Raw genomic sequence first — 20,809 nt, forward strand, 5'->3', positions numbered from 1 at the left:
ACCTTCGTAAGGTCAGTTCCACATTTGCTTGCCTGCTATCTGACTGAGAAAATAAGAAAGTCTGACACACAACAAAGTCTATGAAGGTGACACTTGTCTTTCTGTCTTTTTTGGGGAGAAGGTGGGTGAGGGCGTAATCTAGTCCCCTCCTCTGTGCTCGCCTGTACTTATTTTCTGCCTCACTAAACTGATGTTATTCACGCAAATTCCATCTGGACAGCTGGGGAAAAAAGGACAACAAGACACTGTGATTTCTCGGAGGGACTCTGAATAAATGAATACATTTGTAGGCTGGCGCACGGCCTGTGTGCATACTAACACAGGCAGATGAATCGCAACGTGGCGGCAGGGATATGCGGCGCAGCAACAGCAAAGGATCCTGTGCGGTGATTGGCTTTGACGTTTGTCAGGAAGGTAATTCATTTTCTCTGTGCCCCCATCGCAAGCCACCTATCTTCCACTTTTGGCCAAGCGACTCTGTCAAGATAAGTTTGTTTATGTGCTATGGCGTGCAGCCTAACACCCTTGCCCGCCAACTAATTGGGGTTCTACCTGTGCTATATATTCATTACACAACCTTCAGAAGGAATTTGTGATGGGCATAATACCACATGAGGAGAAGTTGAGGCTAGGCAGGACTGAGACGGTGGCTAGGATTGCCGTACCTTGAAAAATAGAATTGTCCCGTATTTAGAAACAAAAGTGTGCGTCCCGTATTGACTTGAAAAGGGATGTGCTTTGTCCCGTATAACCGTGGGAATCAAAAATACTTTGTAAAATGTCCAGGGAATGAATGAATAACAGGTCGCTCTGTATGAAAGTTGACAGCAAACTTGTTTAATAATGGTATGTGCTTTTGCCTTCGGTGGTAGAGGGAGAGTGTTTGATCCCCCGGCCAGGGCGTCCGGTGTAAACATTGTGGCGACCCCTAACGGGAAAAAGTCAAAAGACAGTCGTTGATACTCAACTAGTGGGCCTTGGGTCTTTGCCTGGCTGAAAAAAAAGTCAGCATTTGAAAATAATTTTACACATTTATGCTGAATGGCATTTTTTTTTTTCATGCAGCAGGTCTATTAATACTCCAATGCTTAGTCGTGCTATTTTAAACTAGCCAAGCCTAGCTAACTCACGGTGTGGACAAAACCAACACAAGTCAACGCAAACAGAACACACAACGCAGTTGGGTATCAAAATAACTAATATACATAAAACTAAACCTGCATCTACAACCCACAAGGTATGCTGGGAAACCTTGCGGTAGCTACTCTTCCACTTACCTGGTGGCACAATGAGTTATTTTGCACTACCTCAAATTCATTTAATTTCTTTTCATTAAATATAAGATATTTGAGAAATTTGATGTGAAAATTTCCACAATTTGAGTTGCCGCTTGACATTAAGTGGTTATGGTGGGCCCTGTATGGGCTCATAACAGTTGTGAACAACTGGTGTAATTTATTCTGATAATGTTGCAAAAAAAAATAATTTATTTGTGTCCATGTGTTCATATTACTCCTACAGATGCATCTAATTGAATTCAAATAGTATAAAAATGGTTTCAGACACAAAAAACAAGGCAAAAAAAGCAATTTCACCACCTCAGTGAGAAGCGAAGACAATCGTCCTACTCTGCCAACAATGTGTTCCGTATTTATTTTTCAGGGAGTTGGCAGCCCTGTGTGTAACTGTACCTACAAGCACACATTTTAAACTATTGGTTCATAATGTATTTCATATTGAAATGTGTATTGCACATTGCATAAATCATTTTTGTTCCTGTATTTTTCCTTCAGAGAAAAGCAGTTTTTGCGGTTCCAGCTGCAAGAAAAAAAGATCCAGTTTGTGGCACTACATACTAAGCTAGTGGTTCTCAAATATTTTCTGTCGTGCCTTCCCCTCCCAGGAGACAGAATTTTTTTCACTACACTGTGATTTGAAATACTATTAGGAACCTGACAATGATTTATTTATTTATTTCGTCATCTATCTCTACAAACCACTATGAGTTGCTGGCATCAATGAATATAGACCCCAACTCACCTGCCAACCTTGAAGAAATTGTAGGAGTATAGTTCCTCATGCCTCCACCCTGCTTTTAACACGCCCCAGGGGGACCCGCCCCACTATTTGAGAAACACTGTAATAAACCCTTTCTTTGTCAGTAAGACTTCAAACTTAATTGTATGCTCACCTGTAATAAATACAAAAAATAATTAAAAATAATTAAAATAAGTTATAATTATGTACAGTCACAAGAGCAATCATTATTTCTTAATTCATACATATTCAGAAATGCTTATTAGAAGGCAGTTTTTTTTTTTTTAAACCTGGCCTATTTGGCAGCTTAGCCAAAAAAAACCCCAACAATAATGATGACAAATGCAAAAATGACAGCGACACCATTCAGAAACGTGATAGTGACTAATGGTTGATGACGTGTGTTTAGCAGGGACACATTTGGCTTTTTCTGCACTGTTTAGATGTCACCTTGCGTCACCACTAGGTGGCAGGATAAGCTTACTCTTGTTTGAAATGTGTACGTCTGATCCCTCCTCCACTTTTTCTCTCATCTCACTGTGCCACTCATCACACCAAAGAGTAGCAGCCACTTCAGTGAATGTGGACCCTCAGCTTTTGATCTAAATCTTTGTAAGGTGACGTTCAATTTGCTCCAAACTGCACAAGTTTGAGTTGGCGTAATGAGTCGGAGATGAGTTATTAGGTAGTAATTTATTGATATGGTGTGTATGAGTGCTGTGGACGCACCTCGAGCCCCAACTGATTGACTGCGTAATGGAGTCATACACTTATTAGAGACAAGGGAGGCAATTCAAGACGTGAAAATGTGACATACTCCTTTGTCTTTTGAATTCATCTGGTTTGCTTATATCTCTAGTCTTTAAGGAAGTTAGTCTTTAAGGAATGACTGCTTACCTGGGTTCTCAACAAACATAACACCAACATTTCTACAGTTTTGGCAACGTGGGCCCTTACATGCAGTAACTGTCTTTAAATAGTTGGTTGTAGCATACGGTGACCATATTTTGATGATCGAAAACCAGGACCCTTGGCCCGGCAATGAGATGCTCAAAGATTCCTTAAAGATGCCTTATAATTTTGATATCTTTTTAAAGTATGCTTCCTCGGAATGGATTTAAAATAAATAAAATACATATCAAAAATGTAATCATGACATATATAAAACAATTTAATTATTTGTTTTATTATTATACAATAATTCATGTAATATAAATCTTACAAGAATTATTCACACACACATTCACATAAGCTTCTTAGAGGTTACTTAACATGTTTTATTATGCCTAAAATCTGTTTTCATAAGTTTCAAAGGCGCAAAAATAACTTTAAAATCTCTGGAATGAAACGATTGAGGTATTCTGAATTTGAAAAATTGACGCATAAGAACATAATTTTAAAGACTTAGTGGACAAATATTATTTAATTTAATGGCCTAATGAAAATCAATGAAAGACATTTTAATCTCTTTCCAAAAAAAACAAACCCCAAAACCCAGAGTATCATGACAGGATGTGAAGGCGGGACAACAGGACGTTTGGTCACCGTATTATAGCAGATATGCAAAAACATTTTTTTTTTTTTTAAATAATCCGAGTGTATTTAATCAGGGTGAAAGAATCAAAGCAAAGCAAACTATTGTCACAGTGGAGAGTCAGCTTTTTAGAATGTGCAGTGACAGCACAGATGTCGTGGTATGTAGGCTGAGTTATAGCTGTCATACAGAGCAGTGGAGGGGGGCTTCCACTTCCTCTGCTTGGATGCTAAAACAATCTCAATTGGCAAGCAGCACCCGAGAGCTGACCCCTGCATGCCTTTTCCAGAAACCGGCCTCTTTTCATTGTTTCTGTCGCAGGTTGGAAATGGAGAGATGAGGTGAATCACTCGCATATCCTCTTGTCAGTGTGCACTGATCCTTAACGTCTTATGTTTACACACCTTTCATATGACTAAAGACAGCAGAGGGAGCAGAAAGAAGTATCAATCGTAGAAATGAGAAAGTGAAATGTTTATTTTCTTCAACTGAATGTGAAACCCAGCAAGGCCGGCTCCTTGCTTTGTTTTTATTTCATTTTTTGTGCACTACTGTTGTGTTACCTTATCTGCTTACATTGTTAGTCGTGAATAGCCCAAGAGGCCTGAGATGACCTGGGGACCTTTGCTGATTGGGCCCTTTAATTGACTTGACCTGAAGAAGTGTGGTTGGGTGTGTGTGTGTGTGTGTGTGTGTGTGTGTGTGATCTCCAGCAGTGATAAAGAAGTGTCTGCCATCCATAGCGCACACTAAACTGCAGTAGAGTGTCTCAGCCAGCTGTAAGACACAGTGTCCTGTGTCAGGAGAAATACGTCTATGCATATAGCATCATTAATCACTCATGTTAATCACTCTGTGTTTCTTTAAACCAGATTCAATGATGAGCAGATGATGATGATGACCAAATAGGATCAAAGGCGAGCTAATGATTTATGAAAAGTGTCATGGCATTGCTGGATGATTATCGAACTTAACAAACATCCTATGAGGTTGCGCTAATGTCTTTATGCTACTCTCATTCCATAGGGGTTTGCATGGTGTCTGGTATCTTACTATGATACAGAGTAATCCCTCGTTTATCACTGTTAATTGGTTCCAGACGCGGCCGTGATAAATAAGAAACGAAATAAGATTCCTTATTCATAAATAGAATATTGTTGTAGTTAGAGCATGGAAAACCTCTTTACGACTGTCTTAACAGCTCTTAACACTGTTCTAACATTATCAGAGCCTTCTAGACATAAAATAACACCCCTATAGTCACCTTTACACTCGGATTACCCAAAATAGTACATATAATAACAGAAAATAAGACATATTAGACATAAATAAAACATAACAGACTCACACGTTAGCATCGGGAGATTTCCTTGTTTTTTTTCTGGACAGCACACTCCCTGCTGTAGCTATTGTCCCATCAATGTAATGTAATGTAATGGAGCTGAATGACACCACTTCAGGATGGCTGTAAATTAGTCAGCCTTTTTGTTTGAAACAGACACAGGGCACCATGTCTTACAGGCAAATGCTCAAAACACAGCATGAACAGTTCAACACTTCCTAGTTCTCTTCTACAGACTTATTTCCTAAAAGCTCACTCTAACCCAGCATGCAGAATGTCCCTACCCTCTGCAGCCCACACTCTAAACAGGAGCTCAGAACTACACACGCCTGTCTACAGTTACACTGCTGACACCTAGTGACCAGTGTAGAATACTACATATCACGTCCTTAAATGCCTCCTCTGAATGCCTCATATTTGTATTTTAATTCATTTAGCCATTTTTATGCTTGAAAATGCTTAATTTAGGCCTGGAATATGTAAAATTTGCAAATAGGCCGTAGCCAACCACAGAACAGCCATTATAGAGTGAAGCCGCAAAATTTGAACTGGGAAACGGCATTGGACAACCGTACAGGGATGCACTAACCCGCATTGTAGTCCTTTTATTAATTTGGCATTTTGTCTGTATAGTAGGGGTGTCAAATGATTAAAACTTTTCAATTAATCACCATTAAGATTAATCACCATTTGAAATAATCCCATTTTTGCTGTATTTTACTAACAGAAAGACAAATGCCAGGTACATTTTTATATATTAACAGCTCCAATTGAACAGAACATTTAAATCACGCTAAAAGATACCACACGTCTGAAAATGTATTTGCCCGACTCTCTTTAATAGTAGCAGAATATTTGAATCACACTTCAACCGTGTTGTTATGAGTAATGAGGCATTATGTTCAAAGACACCGTGTAATTTATTTTGAATTCACATGTTTTGAGTGTGTTTATAGCAAATTGTACTTCCGCGTAAAGGTCTGCTCCGACACAAAGAAAGGACAAGGAGGTATTCATTGTTTGTGTGTGTTATATAAACCAACAAGTGCTCTTAAGTGACGATATTGACTGTTTTTTTCAAGGCACATAGAAGATTGGGTTAGATGGCTATATAAACATGGATCCTACCAACAGAAAGATTAGACTCCCGTCTTTCATCAGGAAAAAAAAGTTTTCTACCTTTTTCCGTTCTTTAGTAATCAGTAGTAGAACATACGTAAGTTTCAGGAAAATATCGGTTCCCAACTAAAACAGGGAGAAAACCAGCTCTTTGTGAAAAGATACATTTCACTGTTCTCGCTTTTAAAAATGGTAGCAGCAGAGAAGCCTTTGTGAGGTGTCGCTTTACCAACATATACCTCTCCAGAGATTAACGTAAAGGTTGACCCCCTTTAACACTGTGGATGACAGATGGATAGGCCTCTGGTCACAACGAATGGCCACACATGTCATTCACATTAGTGTTGCTCATTGTGTCCCTTTTAGTCAACGCTCAGACTTGTGTAATCTGTCCCTCTTTTGGATTATTGTATATTTTGCAAAAAGTCTTTAAACACTATTAGACCTGTCATTCTGCAGGCAAATGAGTTTGCTGCCATGCTTTTAAGATGGCTCATATCCTCTCTGGAAGAGTGCTTGGCTATTGAAATGATGCATTTCAATTCCATTGGGTCCTCTGGATGACATACTTATGTAAAGCGCAATTCATCATTTGTGCATGTACTTAGCAAAGCATGCTTAGCATCAAGACTTGCTACCAGGTTACAAGTCTCCTGTGAAAAAGACACATTAGTTTGTTTTTGATGGTTGGGGACCTTAACTTTCAGGCCATGTTTACATTTGACAGTCTTGAGGCTATGTTTTCTTCCCGCAACTTTATGCATGTTTGTGCCAATCCATGCAGAAAACCTCTGGTGCTCCACATGTGTTTCTAATAACATGCAGACCCAGGCAAGACAGTGAGTGTGGGAGGAGGGGGTACATTGGTAGGATGTAGGCTTTTGAAATGAGGAAACTGGACCAGGAGTGGATTGGATGTCATGTCCAAGGAAATAAGTTTCAGCAATATGCCCTTGTAGCTGTAGAAATCTAGTGCCAGTAAAACTAGATTGAGAGTGATGCATAATTCCCTCGACAGCAATATGCAAAAATAATGTTTGACTAGGATGCGTGTTCTACTTGAGTTTAGCAGACATTAAAGCATGGCAGGGGTGTCCAAAGTGTGGAACGGTAGCCACATGCAGCTTGATTTTTATTGCCCCCAGGGGGTTTTCTGTACGTGAAATTAAACCTGAAACATTGTGAAAAAGGATTCAAAAGAGGAAATGTTGAAATATATTAAATGTTTGACCAAGATATACATACACAACCAGACAGCCTTAATGACCCTTTCCAATGCTATCACGAATAATAATAATAATAATAATAATGATGATGATAATACAATTTTAATCAGATTTTGGCTTCCATTGTTTTGTAATCACAGATCATGAAATGAAGGGTGGTTGTGTAGTTTGTAGGTGTTGTGATGCATAAGAGACCTTATTCCAAGAATTTAGTCTGAAGCTCTCTGGGAGCACCACCTGCTATGCCAACCCCTCCAACACCGCCCATCCGTCTATCCATACCGACTCTCCCCCCCACCCCCTCTGCTAGCCGTACCGCCTGCCCCCGTTACCTCCGCCGTAACCATCATTGCGCAAATGACCCGGCAGCATCTGGAACAAAACACCTGAAAGTCAAGGGGCACGCTGTGATGTCACTGCTTAATGTCCAATGGAAGAAAGAAATATAAAGTGTCAGCTGCAGTGAGAGCATTTACCTCTCTCAAACCCAGCCGAGGTTAACAGTTCAAACTAATTCATTCCACTTTCACGGCACAAGCTGAGTGGGAGCTTAGGATGGCTGAGAGTTTTCACGTTCAGTATTTCTGCTTGATGATACAGTGCTGTGCAAAAGCCAATTGTACAATAATGCTTTAATGATGTATAATTATTTCTCTTAATGTTATAATTAACCAGAGAGCAAACTGAAAAAAAGTACCAACATTTAGTAGAAAACCATAGATGCCTCAAATGGCACTAGTATTAAGTGTACACTTCTCCTTCATTTAATTTGTGAACGGAACACTAATGAATGTAATTGTATCTCATTCTTTACCTGTATGACTCATACTGTATTATTAACGTTTGTTATGTCATAATGAGTTCAAACTTTGGGGGTTTTGTATATTTTGTCCATAAAGAAATTCTTCATGTAAAAAAAAGTATTTAAATACTATTGCCCTTTTAAATGTTTGGTAACCTCATTGGCATCGTTCATCAGGTTGGTTTAGCAGTTAATTCTGTTTAGTCCAGACTGAAATGTCTCACTGACCACTGACTTGTTGAAGTTTGGTTTTGAGGGAACTATTTTCACAATTTTCAAATGTTGTGCCAAGACCGTTTCCCTTTATTTATTTTAGAAGAGGTTTCTGTGTATTCCAAGTTTGCCAGTAATAATGCAGGAGTAGATCAGCATTACATTGTGCTTTCCTTTTGTTTAGACCTGCAACAGATTGATCAGGCCCATACATGGTTTTGTTTGACTGACTCAACTGTGCGTGCGTGCGTGCGTGCGTGCGTGCGTGCGTGCGTGCGTGTGTTTCAGAGTTTACTGCCAGTACACACTTCTCTCACCAGGTTCAGCTATTTCCAGCTGTGCTGCTGGTGTGCTTATGTGATTCCCAGCTGATTAGATATATATGTGTGTGTGTGTGTTTGTGATACAACCACATGAAAAAACTTTCATTTGTCCCTTCGGCAGTGATTGGTAAGCTTGAATATCATGTTTCATTGCTGTGGGCACTGCTCCCAGAGAACATACCGTGTTTGTGCTACATGTGTCTGCACGTCATCCATGTATGGATGCGGTCATTGGCATTCATTTGTTGTGTTAGAAATGATAAGATAAGTTCTTCCTGAATATTATTCTAGTTTCCGTGTCTTTCCTTTTACGGCAAACTCAGTTATTGTTGTTACGTATAGTGTCAAGCATGTTTCCATAAATACCACGTATACGCCGCAGATACTGCACTGCCATGACACTACTGAACGTCAAAAACAAAAACTATAAACTACTGCTTTTATGCAAATGCACAGTTTTGCATGTACAGTTAAAATTCAAAATATTACAACTGTAAATGATGAACAGCACTGCCATCAACTGTTATTACTGGTTTTACTGGTTTTAGACTGTTGAGACAAGCTTTGCACCACTGGGTTGATTTGAGTCTATGAAGCTCTTGTTTCGACTTAGCGTCAGTTATCCATGCTAGGTTTTTTTTTTTTTTGTTTTGTTTTGTTTTTACTGCTGGCTGTGTCAGTTTTGATCTGTCATTTTAACAGCGTTGGTGCCTCAATTACACGCTAACATTTGTTGATTTAGTCTTGGCCAAGGCTACATAGGTGTGGTGCCGTGTTCTTAATGTTTTTCTTTCACTTATTTGTAGGAACTGAAATGATCAATCAAGTGGCATTTTGTGTGTGTGTGTGTGTGGGTGGGGGGGGGGAATAAATACTGGAACACAAAGTCAGAACACATTAAAGCTCTGTATTAAGAATAAAATACATATTGTAAAGAAAGAAAATGATGTCGTCTGGCCAAAATGCCACCAAGTGGAAATTACTGGCATGCTTACACTAGGCCATTTGTGAACGATTCCCCCTCCCACGCCTTCCCCCCGCTTACCTGCGCGCACAGTGCATTCGTTTACTTGTACTATCACTTCCCTGACTTGGTGGATTGTTTCCAGTCCTATTTTGAGTTGTTCTGATTGTAGTGGAACCTTGTTTTTTGTCATTAATCTGGCCCAAAAGATCAGATGAAAACAGAATACATTTTTCCCATGATAAAGTAAATTCAATGTATTCTTTTCTTTGTAATTTGCTGTGACTTCTTTTTTGCAGTCAACAGTGTTTCTTACCTTCCTTATCAAAGTTCTGTCACTTGCAAGTTTTTTTTCCAGCCATCCTAAATTACTGTAAAAAACACAAAACACCGAAATACGCAGCGCACATGAACTTCTCATCAGGGCACAGAGCGGTGCTTGAAGGGATAAATGAAGACGACTGATCAGTTTCTCGTCCTGTGTGCGTTCTATGAACAAATAAACCATCCACACACAGATAATAAGGACGATTAAAGGACTCCATGGCTGGAATCTGTCTGTAGTGTCCTAACTCTAAAATAACCACTATCGAGTCTTCACAGAGACGGAGTCACTAATGTGTGCATGCTTTGTGTGGGCACTCAACTAGTTTGTTAGGCGAACTGTTTGACTGTACGATAACTGAGACAGTGTTTGAAAACCAAGACATATTTGTGGCAATAATTTTCATCAAAAACTGAATCCTACAAAACCTGGGGTGTACGAAAAGTATCAGTAGATCAGCAGATAAGCAGATCATGGCGCGCACACTCGTCAAATGTGCTGGATTTCAGGTGTGTGAGTACGCTCTAAAAGGTTAATCATGCACTAATAAAGAAGTGAGCTGGCCCGGCAGCATAAAATAAAAGCTCTTTACTGATAATACTGTTAGTAGTTTTTTCAACATTCATGTCTCATGGAGATTTCTTCGGCACGTTACCAAGTACCATTCTAGTTCCCCATTGCTTTTAGATGAAGCCTTTTGTAAATATATTTCAGGGAAACTAAATCCCACACTCTTCTAGAGAACAGCTGTTTCTTAGCAATTCAGTGTGCTCAGTCTCCTTGTTTGTGTTCCCACTGAATCCAAACCTTGTGCAATATAGACTTTGCTAGATTCATCAGTTGATAACGCAGTTTATTTATGTCTAAGACTCTCAATCAGAACTGTACTGTTACCACATTAACCTGTTGGCAATTGTCTGCCTTTTTGCTAGACCCTCAGGCATGCTCATATCTTTCTACCTGTCAGCAGCTAATTGGTTGACCCTGTGGGCATCGCATGTCACGTCACACCATTTTCCCTGCGTAACACACACTGATACCATATTGGTGGCTCTGACAGATCTTGACACTCTATATGCTTTAGATTGGTTTGATTTATGACCAGTATGCAAAATATTATACTGCAGAATGATGTTCATACGCCAGTTGGGCTTGCATAAAAGAACATCTGGTGGTCTGCGATGAATTCCATAAAATGTGCTGCAGAGTATGAATTAATGTTTGCCTGTCATGTTAATGTTCTTGCTTGACTGAAAAGATGCATTGGCAGCAGCTCCCATGAGTGCAGGGAACAGGGAGTTTTTGTCTTTGTGCCTTTGCCTGTTCTGTGTCCATCACATGTTCATATTGAGGCTGCATACAAAAGAACATCACCAACACAACATAAATATTCTTCAGTGTTTCAGGAAAGTATTATTCTCATGTTGATGGAGTGACTCTCTTGAAGATTTGCCAGCACATTGTTTCTCTCCATCATACTTTCTCTGTTTAAATTAGCTCCCTCCCGTCTCCCCCTTCTGCTCAGAACAAGTCTTAATTTATCATAAATAATTCTGCCCTGTGCGACATTCATAGGACAGCCGCAGCTTCAAGTGACGCGGGATAGTGGCAAATTTGCTCTTATGTGCTTTAACTTCTATCGTTTGGCTTGTTTAAGTACACACACTCACGCACACAGACACATTCTGTGCCGCCCTTGGCATTCAAAACTGTCAGGTGAAATTCTTCAGCAAGTGCAGTCAGACCCGTTCTAGTTTTTACAGCGCAAGGGAGTTGGAAAGCCTCGGATGAGTGATTGCCAATCGCTTAAGGCTGAACACTCCTCACAGTTACACTGTAAAGATCCTAAAACGGTCCCTTGCTCATGCAGCAGGAGGAATGACCTCTAAAATTCCCTTATTCGTGACAAATTTGGTTTCAGAGAAACTATAGCTCACGGCTAAATTCTTTATATATGTTAAGGTTTTGAAAATACTGTATACTCGGCAACATTTTTGGACATTTCAGCAAATGGCTCATCATTGTTCACTCCCTGCTATCAATTCCTACACACAACCCTAGCTCTGTAAATTAGAAACAAGAAAGGGGCTCCAGGTAAGCCACACATTACTATTTTATGCACTGTTATTTATAACTAGCTATGACAGACCCTCGCAAATACAAATCTTACCACGTTATGATGAACTCTCAGAGTCTGAGACTTGCCAGTTGTAATGAACAAACATCCCAAGAGGGTTCACTCTGGACCGTGGTGAAGTTAGTTTCACGTTGGACGGCGGATATTCTTTGCAGTCACTGTTAATTTCACATTGGTAGTTGAGTATTCAGCTCCTTAGCAGCAGCGGTAGTTCCCCCTCACTGTGCCAGGACTGCGCTCTCATGGTACTAGGAGTTTGCACGGGGAGTGTCGCTGTAATCGCTGCTTGTTTATACTAGGGGCTGTCAATGAATTACTATTGTGTTGAAGAGAGTTTCACTGTCTTTGTGCATCGCTCCGAGTTAGTTATTTTTATTGTACAAGGTGTTAGCTGCCATTCATTACTTGCGAGAGGAGCGATCACATTAGTTAAATAACACGTCTTCATTATGCACACATGCAGTTGTTAGGTGAGTGAGTGTGCTGTGGATTTGACTTTTGGGTTATGTGGAGTCTGTGTATTTTAATTCTATTTGTTGTTGTTTCCTTCATCATCAATAACAAGTGAAGAGTGATCGCATTACAGTCATTCTCTGACTCGGCTCCAGTTGTATCGTGCCATGCCCTAGCCTACCTCTTCCAATTGTGCCCGAGGCGGGGAAGCGTACTATGCTGGGGCAGGAACAGTGCGCTCACACTCGCCAAACGTGCCGTGCTTTAGATGTGAAGTGGGCGTAAGTATGGTACGATTGGCCAGTACGTCCTAAGATCAGCGTTAATCACATTAGCAATCTGTTTGTTATCAAACAGTCAGTCCATCATCACACTTTTGTGACACTTCAGCATTGGAATGTGGGTGCGGCAGAATGCTTGTGTGTGATATGCGTGTCGGTGTGTATATGCATGCTTGTATTACTTTGCAAGTGAATCCATCTAACAGCCATGTTGTATTAGCAGATAATGAATGTGGACTTAGACTCAGGTGTTTGCATGTGTGTGGATTGCTGTTCACATGGCTTTCAGTCAGTCACCTTTTTGACACTGGCGACCGCTGATTGCTTCCTCGCCTGACTCTGTTTGGTTTTGTTTTTGTTTTTTTAGAAAACTATTGATGCACAACTCAAATTTTGCCACATTTTTTGTGTGTCTGTCTCTGTGTCACTTTGTGTCTCTTCCTATATTGTTTATACACATTTAGTGGAAAGGTATTACTCAGAAATTGCTATTTAAATAGTTTTGTTTGATCAAAGTCAGGGTTTCACTTTGGAAAATTTGTCATGCAATTGGAAAACAAATTTTCACAACCTATGTGCAGTATAATCATCATCTTAATCCTCTTATCAATCCCAGCTTGTTCAAAATCAAGTTTTGTGACTTGATTTTATAAATTAAATGTCAAGTGTATAATTCTGTGTGATTCATGCTGTGGCTTCCAAATCCAGGGGCTTTAGGACATTTTGACAGATGGATTTGCAGTGGTCATTGGGTATCAAGTGCTTACACAGGATCCAACAACATTCTCCAGCTCATGAATCATTTGCTCCACATCTGGTGGCAAGTGTGGAACAGACTCAGCACATACTTGTACGTGATCTATTTTCAAGGTTCGCCGATAGCCCCTTTTTCCAGTGCGCCATACCTGCACAGGTGGCTGCAGTTTCACTCACTATTGATGCGTTTCCACTATGACATCTAGATACTACCTCTTTTTCACTACCTGGTTAGCCAGGGTTCCAGGCGTGAAATGATTTATTGTTATTTATCACCCATTGTTATTTGCTGGCATGCCTCAGATGCTCCTAATGCAGCTTCCTACTTATGACGCCACAGTAGTTTTCCAATGATGACTGAGGCAGTACGTTTTTTTTGTGGTAGATAGAGTACCACAACTGTACCTCCAAGTAGAAAAGTAGAGGCTTTTCTTGACAAAGACACAATGCGACTGGTGATTGTCAGTGTCGATCGCCACACATATTCGCCACAACTTCATGTAAACATGCAGAACTAATTGACATTCAGTACAAGAGGTGCATCACAAACCTCTATGATAACAATGCTTAGTTTGGATTTACACTGTCAGAGAGTAAACATTAGGATAACTGAATTAGTTTTATATTTTTAAAACAGTTAATTGTAGTAATGATGATTTCACGATAGGGTAATTCCTTTTGCGGATTTTGATGTAAAATGTGTGTAACACTAGAAACACCTCTGATGGAAATGGACACAAACACATGCAGATATATAGTGCACTCCAGAAGTATTGTAACCGTCAGGCCAATTCCTTTATTTTGGCTGTGGACTGAAAACATTTGAGTTTGATATCAAAAGATGAATACCACACCAGAGATCAATTCTTCAGTGTTTATTTACAGATGTTTACATCTGAATCGGATGCACAACTTAGAAGATAGGTAGTATTATACATGTGATTGACAGGTTTGTTTTGTTGCCCAGTTGTGTCTTATTACATTGCTTATTCAATCAATAAATAAATAGCACTGAATGTCTACGCTCAGTTTCAGATTGGTTAAGATACGTTTGCATGTGTGGACTTCATTTAGAGTTGAAAACAACATGAGAAACGGTGAGCTGCATGTGGGTGAAAAACAAGCAATTGTGAATTTGAGGGAAGATGGAAAATCAATCAGAACCGTTGCAGTAACATCGGCCATTGCAGATTCCATTTGGAATCTCCTGAAGAAAAAAGAAACCACTGGTATACTAAGTAATAGATGTCCAACAGGTAGACCAAGGAAAACATCAGAAGTTGATGACCAAAAGATTGTGAGAGTAGTAAAGAAAAACCCTCAAACAACTGTTTGTGACATCAACAACAACTTGCAGAGGGCAGGAGTGAAAGTATCGCGATCAACTGTCCGTAGAAGACTTCAAGAACAAAAGTAGAATGGCTGCACCAGAGGATACAAATCATAATTAGCAAGAAGAATAGGAGAGTCAGGCTGGAATTTGCCAAAAAGTACAGAGATTAACCTCAAAGATTCTGAGGCAAAGTTTTATGGACTGATGAATTTTTGAGGCTTATCTGTACTGTATATTGGTACATTTAGCACATTCAGCTAGCTGTTCCTGGGAACCAATAGGTAGCATGTGTTTTATACTTTCAGGGATAAGATCTGAAAAGAAAAGAAAAGAAATCTGTTGGACGAGATTAATAATGCCTCTGATTTGTTGGTCTGGCCACTTCTTTACTCTATTTGTCTACTTGTCTCTCTGACACCCACTTGTCTTGTCAACTCATCAGTATGCGCAAGGTGTGCGTTGCCCTATTAAAAGTCGTTTGTCAAATTGCAGCCAACTGGCCTGTTCTGCAGTCAGGCTCATGAGAAATATATTTTGACATGTGTTTTTCCTGCCCTCCACTGAGTGCCTAAAGACCTGTGACAGGCCGAAGCCTCTCTGAATACTAATACAGTCTGTGCTTAATACAGTTGGCAAAGACGCCTGTACAGACAAATACACTAAGTGAACTGGTGTCTGCAGAGCGACACAGCACACGTCTCCTATATAAGTGTGATATAGAAGCTGACAGTCATGGCATGTGGCGCTGTCACGTTTGATCATCTGCAAAATGTGTCAGCTAGCAAGTGTGTGTGATGCTATGTCTCGGACACATACAGTTCACATGCATCCAATGAAATATGATCAAGTGTGCTGACACTTGCATGCAAAAATGTAAAATGCCCCTATGCAGGATGTCAGGTTCTTTGGGAGAACTGCTCTTCTGTTTCCCAGCCGTGGAATCCTCTCCCTGCAGGCCAGCTGCATGACACAGATGTTTGCGGGCTTTGGGAGCAGATGCCGCTGAGCTTCTGGAACAAAGTTCTTACTATATAGCCAAGATCCAGAGCCTTATTTTGACAGGATTTTTGCCAGAAAATACGCAGCTCCATATAATTGCTCTACTTTTAAAGATTACCAGTTTTTATTGTAGTATATGCCAAGCGAATACGTAAGATTTGGAGCCCATCCATGATGATCCATGTGTCAAGGGTGTTTGTCTGCACCCTACTGGGTTGAATTCTCACCCAGTCTTTTTCGAATCGTATTCCTCTGTACCACTCCAAGAATCCTATTTATTTTGAGTGTTGTCCAGTACAGTAAGAACATATCAACAAAAACAACCGGGCATTGTGTTTCTTTAATGGTCAAGTTAGTCAAATTTGGTGAAAGAAGTTCAAACCAAAGTCTCCCACTGAGATTGAAGGAGTACTGTATTGACTCAAATATAGATGGTATTATTTCTACAAAATATTTTTAACCGAGAAAAATAGAGTCTGGGAGATTTGTACATGCAAACCAACAGGCTGTTGGCGCACCGCCCTCCAGTGCGCAGTCAGTGTGTGCGTCCACGGAACAATCTGCCACACACACAGGAAGAGAGTGGTGCAGAGAGATCCTTCTAGCACATGTCTTCTGTGAGCTCTTTGCTGTAATTCGAACACTGGTCCATGTCTTTGCTCTGTGTTGTGTACACATTTGAGCTCAAGTCAACCCGATCGTGGTCTCTGTCCGTTTGTTTGGTTCGCACCAGGGTTTGGTACGTTGCGTTGACGGACCACACTAGTAGAGCAAACACACCAGAGGTTGTTTTTAACCAAACCAAACATGGCAAGTGTGAACGCACCCAAACCAAATAACAGAGGATGAGTTATAATGTAAATTTGAAGATGGAATCAATCAATTATGATCTATAAAGAAGATTAATTTTGTCCGAAAAATATTTTCCAAAAACGGGTCTTGAGAAAGAGGGGTTGTCTTATATTCAGGTCAATGGGATCCACATAAAATAAAAAAATGGGTGTGGCAATGTTCACTAACTTACTTTTAATGAACTTTTACCTTGGCACATCCATTATATTCTGATTCCATTTGGGCGTTCTGCGTGTTGTTGCGACGGCCCCTCCATTTTCTTTGTTTGTCTTTCTTCTTCGCTTGGAACATTGCAGAACTCTTTGGGGTTGTAATAAAATACAGGTGCACTTTTATTCCTTTTTAAAGTTCATTCTCTTCTGCTCACAGCTGGAAAACAAGGGAACGTCTCAGTCCTCATTGTGTAACACTTCATATTGTATTGGCAGGACACCACTAGACCTACATGCAGTAAGATTTCGGATCATCTCCAAGTACTGAGAGCATTCTCTTTAGTCTGCATGGAGAGGACAAAGAAAGGATTAGAATGTTTATTGTAGCTTCTTGTGCCAGCTAAGCTTTATCCACAGGAAACTGTATAACTTGTGAAATCTTCATTCATTTTACTATACTATATTATTATTATTATTACCCTTGTAATTAATAGCACTTAGATAAGGGATGCAAGTAAGAAAAATACCTCTCAAACTATTACTGTTACTTTAGACATCATTTGTTATTACAGTGGGGCTATTACTTTTAGAACTGTGGCTGACCTGCTGACCTTGGTTCAGACCGACTTTCATCAGAAGCACAGTACTGAAACAGCCCAATTAGGATTTTGCCAAGCTAGAATCCTTGTCAACTACGTAAATCTTCAATTAGTTATAAATGATTTGCAAAGCTCTTGGCAATTTGTCTTTTCCGCTCGCAGCGGATGCTGTAGATACACTTTGAGGTACTGTTTATATGAGGTCATCTCATTTTGGTCCAAGTGTTTAATTAGCCCATTGAATGGCATAAACATTCATGTATTTGTCGTCTGATGGAACAGATTGGAGCAGGAAACACCGATGGATGAATGATATCCTTGTGGCTGTGATCTAACACTAATCACATCAAATCAGGTTTTTTTTTTCTCATTGGATATTTTTTCCGTTCCTTTCCATCATCCATGTGATTTTGTATATGTGTGTGTGGCTTTTTATTGGCAGATGTGGTTTGCTCTTTGCTTTGGCATCACCATAGATCAATAACTTCCTGTGTGTGTTGATTAATTGTTTCCAGTGGCAACTCCAGCCATCAGTCAGGCTTCCTCCTTTTCTTCCTTTCAAGTTGGCTCCTTCTATATTCAGCCGGGCCTGCCAGACCTCAGGCCATCTCATTCATTAATCATCAACAGTGAGAAGGAACTCGGCAGTATTAATTTAAACAGCAACAGAGAAGGTTGTAGGAATGGCGTATGGAGCTGGACTTTAGGTTCAAGATGAGCATCCTGGAATTACAATACTCTTGCAGATGTTAAACCAGATACAATTTTGTGTTTTTCAGATCCCGTTCTCTCTGGTGCAGTTTCCACTTTGGGAATATTTAAAGGTATGTATTACGTCTTGATTCCCTTGTTGCATCTATCTTTTTATCATCATTTATTGGAAAGGTACCCAGTGATTAATACACCGTGAGCATTAAAGTTGGCATATTTACAGCAGAGCATGCATTCTATAATAGTGGCAGCAAAAATGGTTTTATGGGTTATTTCACCTGCCATTAACCTCGAATTTATCATGAGCTGTGAGCAAATCCACTTGTGTATCTGTCCCCCCCCCCCCCCCCCCCCCCCTCCTTCAAATGAAATTATATCTCTTAATGTGTTTCTCTCACCCATGTCTTAATGTCTTAACCCGTCATGCCCCCCCTTTCCCTTCCATTGCATGACACTGGACATATTAAAAGCCATGTCTCTTTGAAAAGACAGCGTTTTGTTGGAGTGACATCATGTCTCAAGGGGCATGAAAGGCGGACAGTCAAACATTGCATCAATGTTGGAGGGCGAATGGTCCAGCTCGGGTTGATAATGCGCTGCAAAGCTGTGTGTGTACTTGCATTTATATATATGTCCAGTGTTTCTTCATTTCGGAGTTGGATTTTGGTATCTACAAGTGTCACTTTGTCCTTCATTCAAAGGCCTTCTCTTTCCAGGCCATCTGGACACTACTGGAATTTCCCATCTTTCACTTTGCCTCTTTTTTTTCCAGCGTCACCTCTTCTTTCTCCTTTCCCCCACTTCTACCACACTCTTTCTCTGACTGTAATTTGTTCTATTTTTGATTGAAGGGAGCTCATTGTCTGTAAGTACATAACAATACAGTGTTCCCTCGTTACATCGCGGTTCACCTTTCGCAGTTTCTCCGTTTCGTGGATTTTGTAAGTGCAATTTTGCAATTTTTCTATCGGTGCTCTGGTGTATGTGTCTGTTATTGTATTTACTACTGCCACCAGCAGAGGGTGTTCTGTACTCATGTTGCAGACATGTGCAGCTCTCCCTCCTCTCAGTGTGTTTACGTGCCTGTACGAGCATATTAGGAACCCACAGTAGACAATAGCTGGCCAAATATAGAGCCACACACCTTATTTGCTAAGGGAGAACCCGCCCATTGTGTTCTGCGTCCTGATTGGCTGTAGACCATTGTCAAGCAATCTCCTTTGTGCCGTCGCTAGCAAACTGGCTAACGCTGCGTGAGCTGCTTGCTAACCGTCAATAAACAATAGAAGAAGAAGAACAAGAAGCAGCTAACCGGCTAAATGAATCTTCGGTTCAAAGAGTCGGACGAGGAGGCGGACGATGGCAGGAGCAATGTGTTTTAACAAGGATACAAAAATGCTGCAGCCGAACGGCGCCAGGACGAAGCACGGTCAGAGGAGTGAATACGTGTGAGGCACTTAATAATTGGTGTCCTTTTGATCATTAAAATTTAAACGAAATCTGAACTTTGAGAGTGTTTAAAATGTGAGAAAATGTTCATGCCTGTCTGAGAAAAGTGTATAAAGTGTGAGCAAAAGGTGCTTAGAATTCTTATTTTTCTTTTGAAACGGATAAAGAAAAGGCAGAATCCTTTGATTCTTCCTGGACTGGGTTTGCGTGAGGTCTCGTCTGATATTCTGGTGTGATGTCATGCATGATGTCAGTTCTTTAGGAATAAGTGTAACCACAAGAAAAACCACAACACACGCGCAGCTAATTTTGCAATGCTCTGAACTTGCTGTACAACATCTGAAGAGCTTGGTGTTGTTCAGTTTATTTTGTCTCATGAGCAAATCTGATCATTTATCAGTTTGTGTTGTGCATTAGGACCAAATATTAGGGGTGTACAACTTTTTCACTTCTGATATCGATATTGCAGCCTTGATGGTACGATATCAGCATGAATCATACATATGTTTATTATGTATGAGGTTATATCGGAGATTTTAGATGCAGGCCAATATAATCTGATACTTGTGAGACAAGGCTTTTTTTTTTTTAACTGGCATTCTTTAAGAATGAATACAGGGATGTTCGCAAGCAAAACAACATTTACACCAAATAATAAAAAGAGAAGGGATTTGAGACATGCGCGCATGTGTGTGGCATGAATCCATGCTGTCGGACTGCAATGTGCTTCGTTGTAGCTTTTCTCCGCACCAAGCCAGCACACCTTCTAGTGAGAGAAATATAGAGGTAAGGAAAGGACCAATATATGATTTGAAAGAAGAGGAGGCAAATAATGAAGAACATTTTTTTATTTTGATCTTGAATTTCTTGGCTGTCACGGAGAGCAACTTGTGAAAATTAAGTACGGAATGATACAAACGAGCAGTGTTAGTTTGCGCTTGTATACAACTACATTGCCTCTGCTGAGTAGGGTGTCTAATATCTTGCTCTAGAAACACCTCTCAGTATGATGCAGTGCAGTTCTACGCCACTGTAAACTACTGTACAACCACAATAATGTACATATTGTTAACTACTACTTAACTACAAGGAACAAACTAAACTGAGCAACATTAGTTGTACAACTCTTACATCGGATCTTAGATTGTGCAAGGCTTCCCAGTGTTACAGTATCCCACAAAAGTAAGAACACCCCTCACATT

At 40.1% G+C, this 20,809-nt stretch overlaps 1 protein-coding gene across 5 annotated transcripts in view; it reads left to right on the forward strand.

The window, feature by feature from the left end:
* slc25a26 (solute carrier family 25 member 26) overlaps positions 1-20,809 on the forward strand; it is a 128,966-nt gene that overhangs the window by 13,362 nt on the left and 94,795 nt on the right. For 4 of the 5 annotated variants that reach the window (XM_054785232.1, XM_054785233.1, XM_054785231.1 and 1 more), the window contains one exon: positions 18,227-18,271. In XM_054785232.1, coding sequence (XP_054641207.1) covers positions 18,227-18,271 — 45 coding nt within the window. Of the gene's footprint in view, positions 1-290; positions 415-18,226; positions 18,272-20,809 lie in introns of all 5 variants that reach the window. The other variant, XM_054785235.1, reaches the window with a different exon arrangement.

Source organism: Dunckerocampus dactyliophorus, chromosome 8 (genome assembly GCF_027744805.1).
Source record: "Dunckerocampus dactyliophorus isolate RoL2022-P2 chromosome 8, RoL_Ddac_1.1, whole genome shotgun sequence".
Classification (NCBI taxonomy): domain Eukaryota; kingdom Metazoa; phylum Chordata; class Actinopteri; order Syngnathiformes; family Syngnathidae; genus Dunckerocampus; species Dunckerocampus dactyliophorus.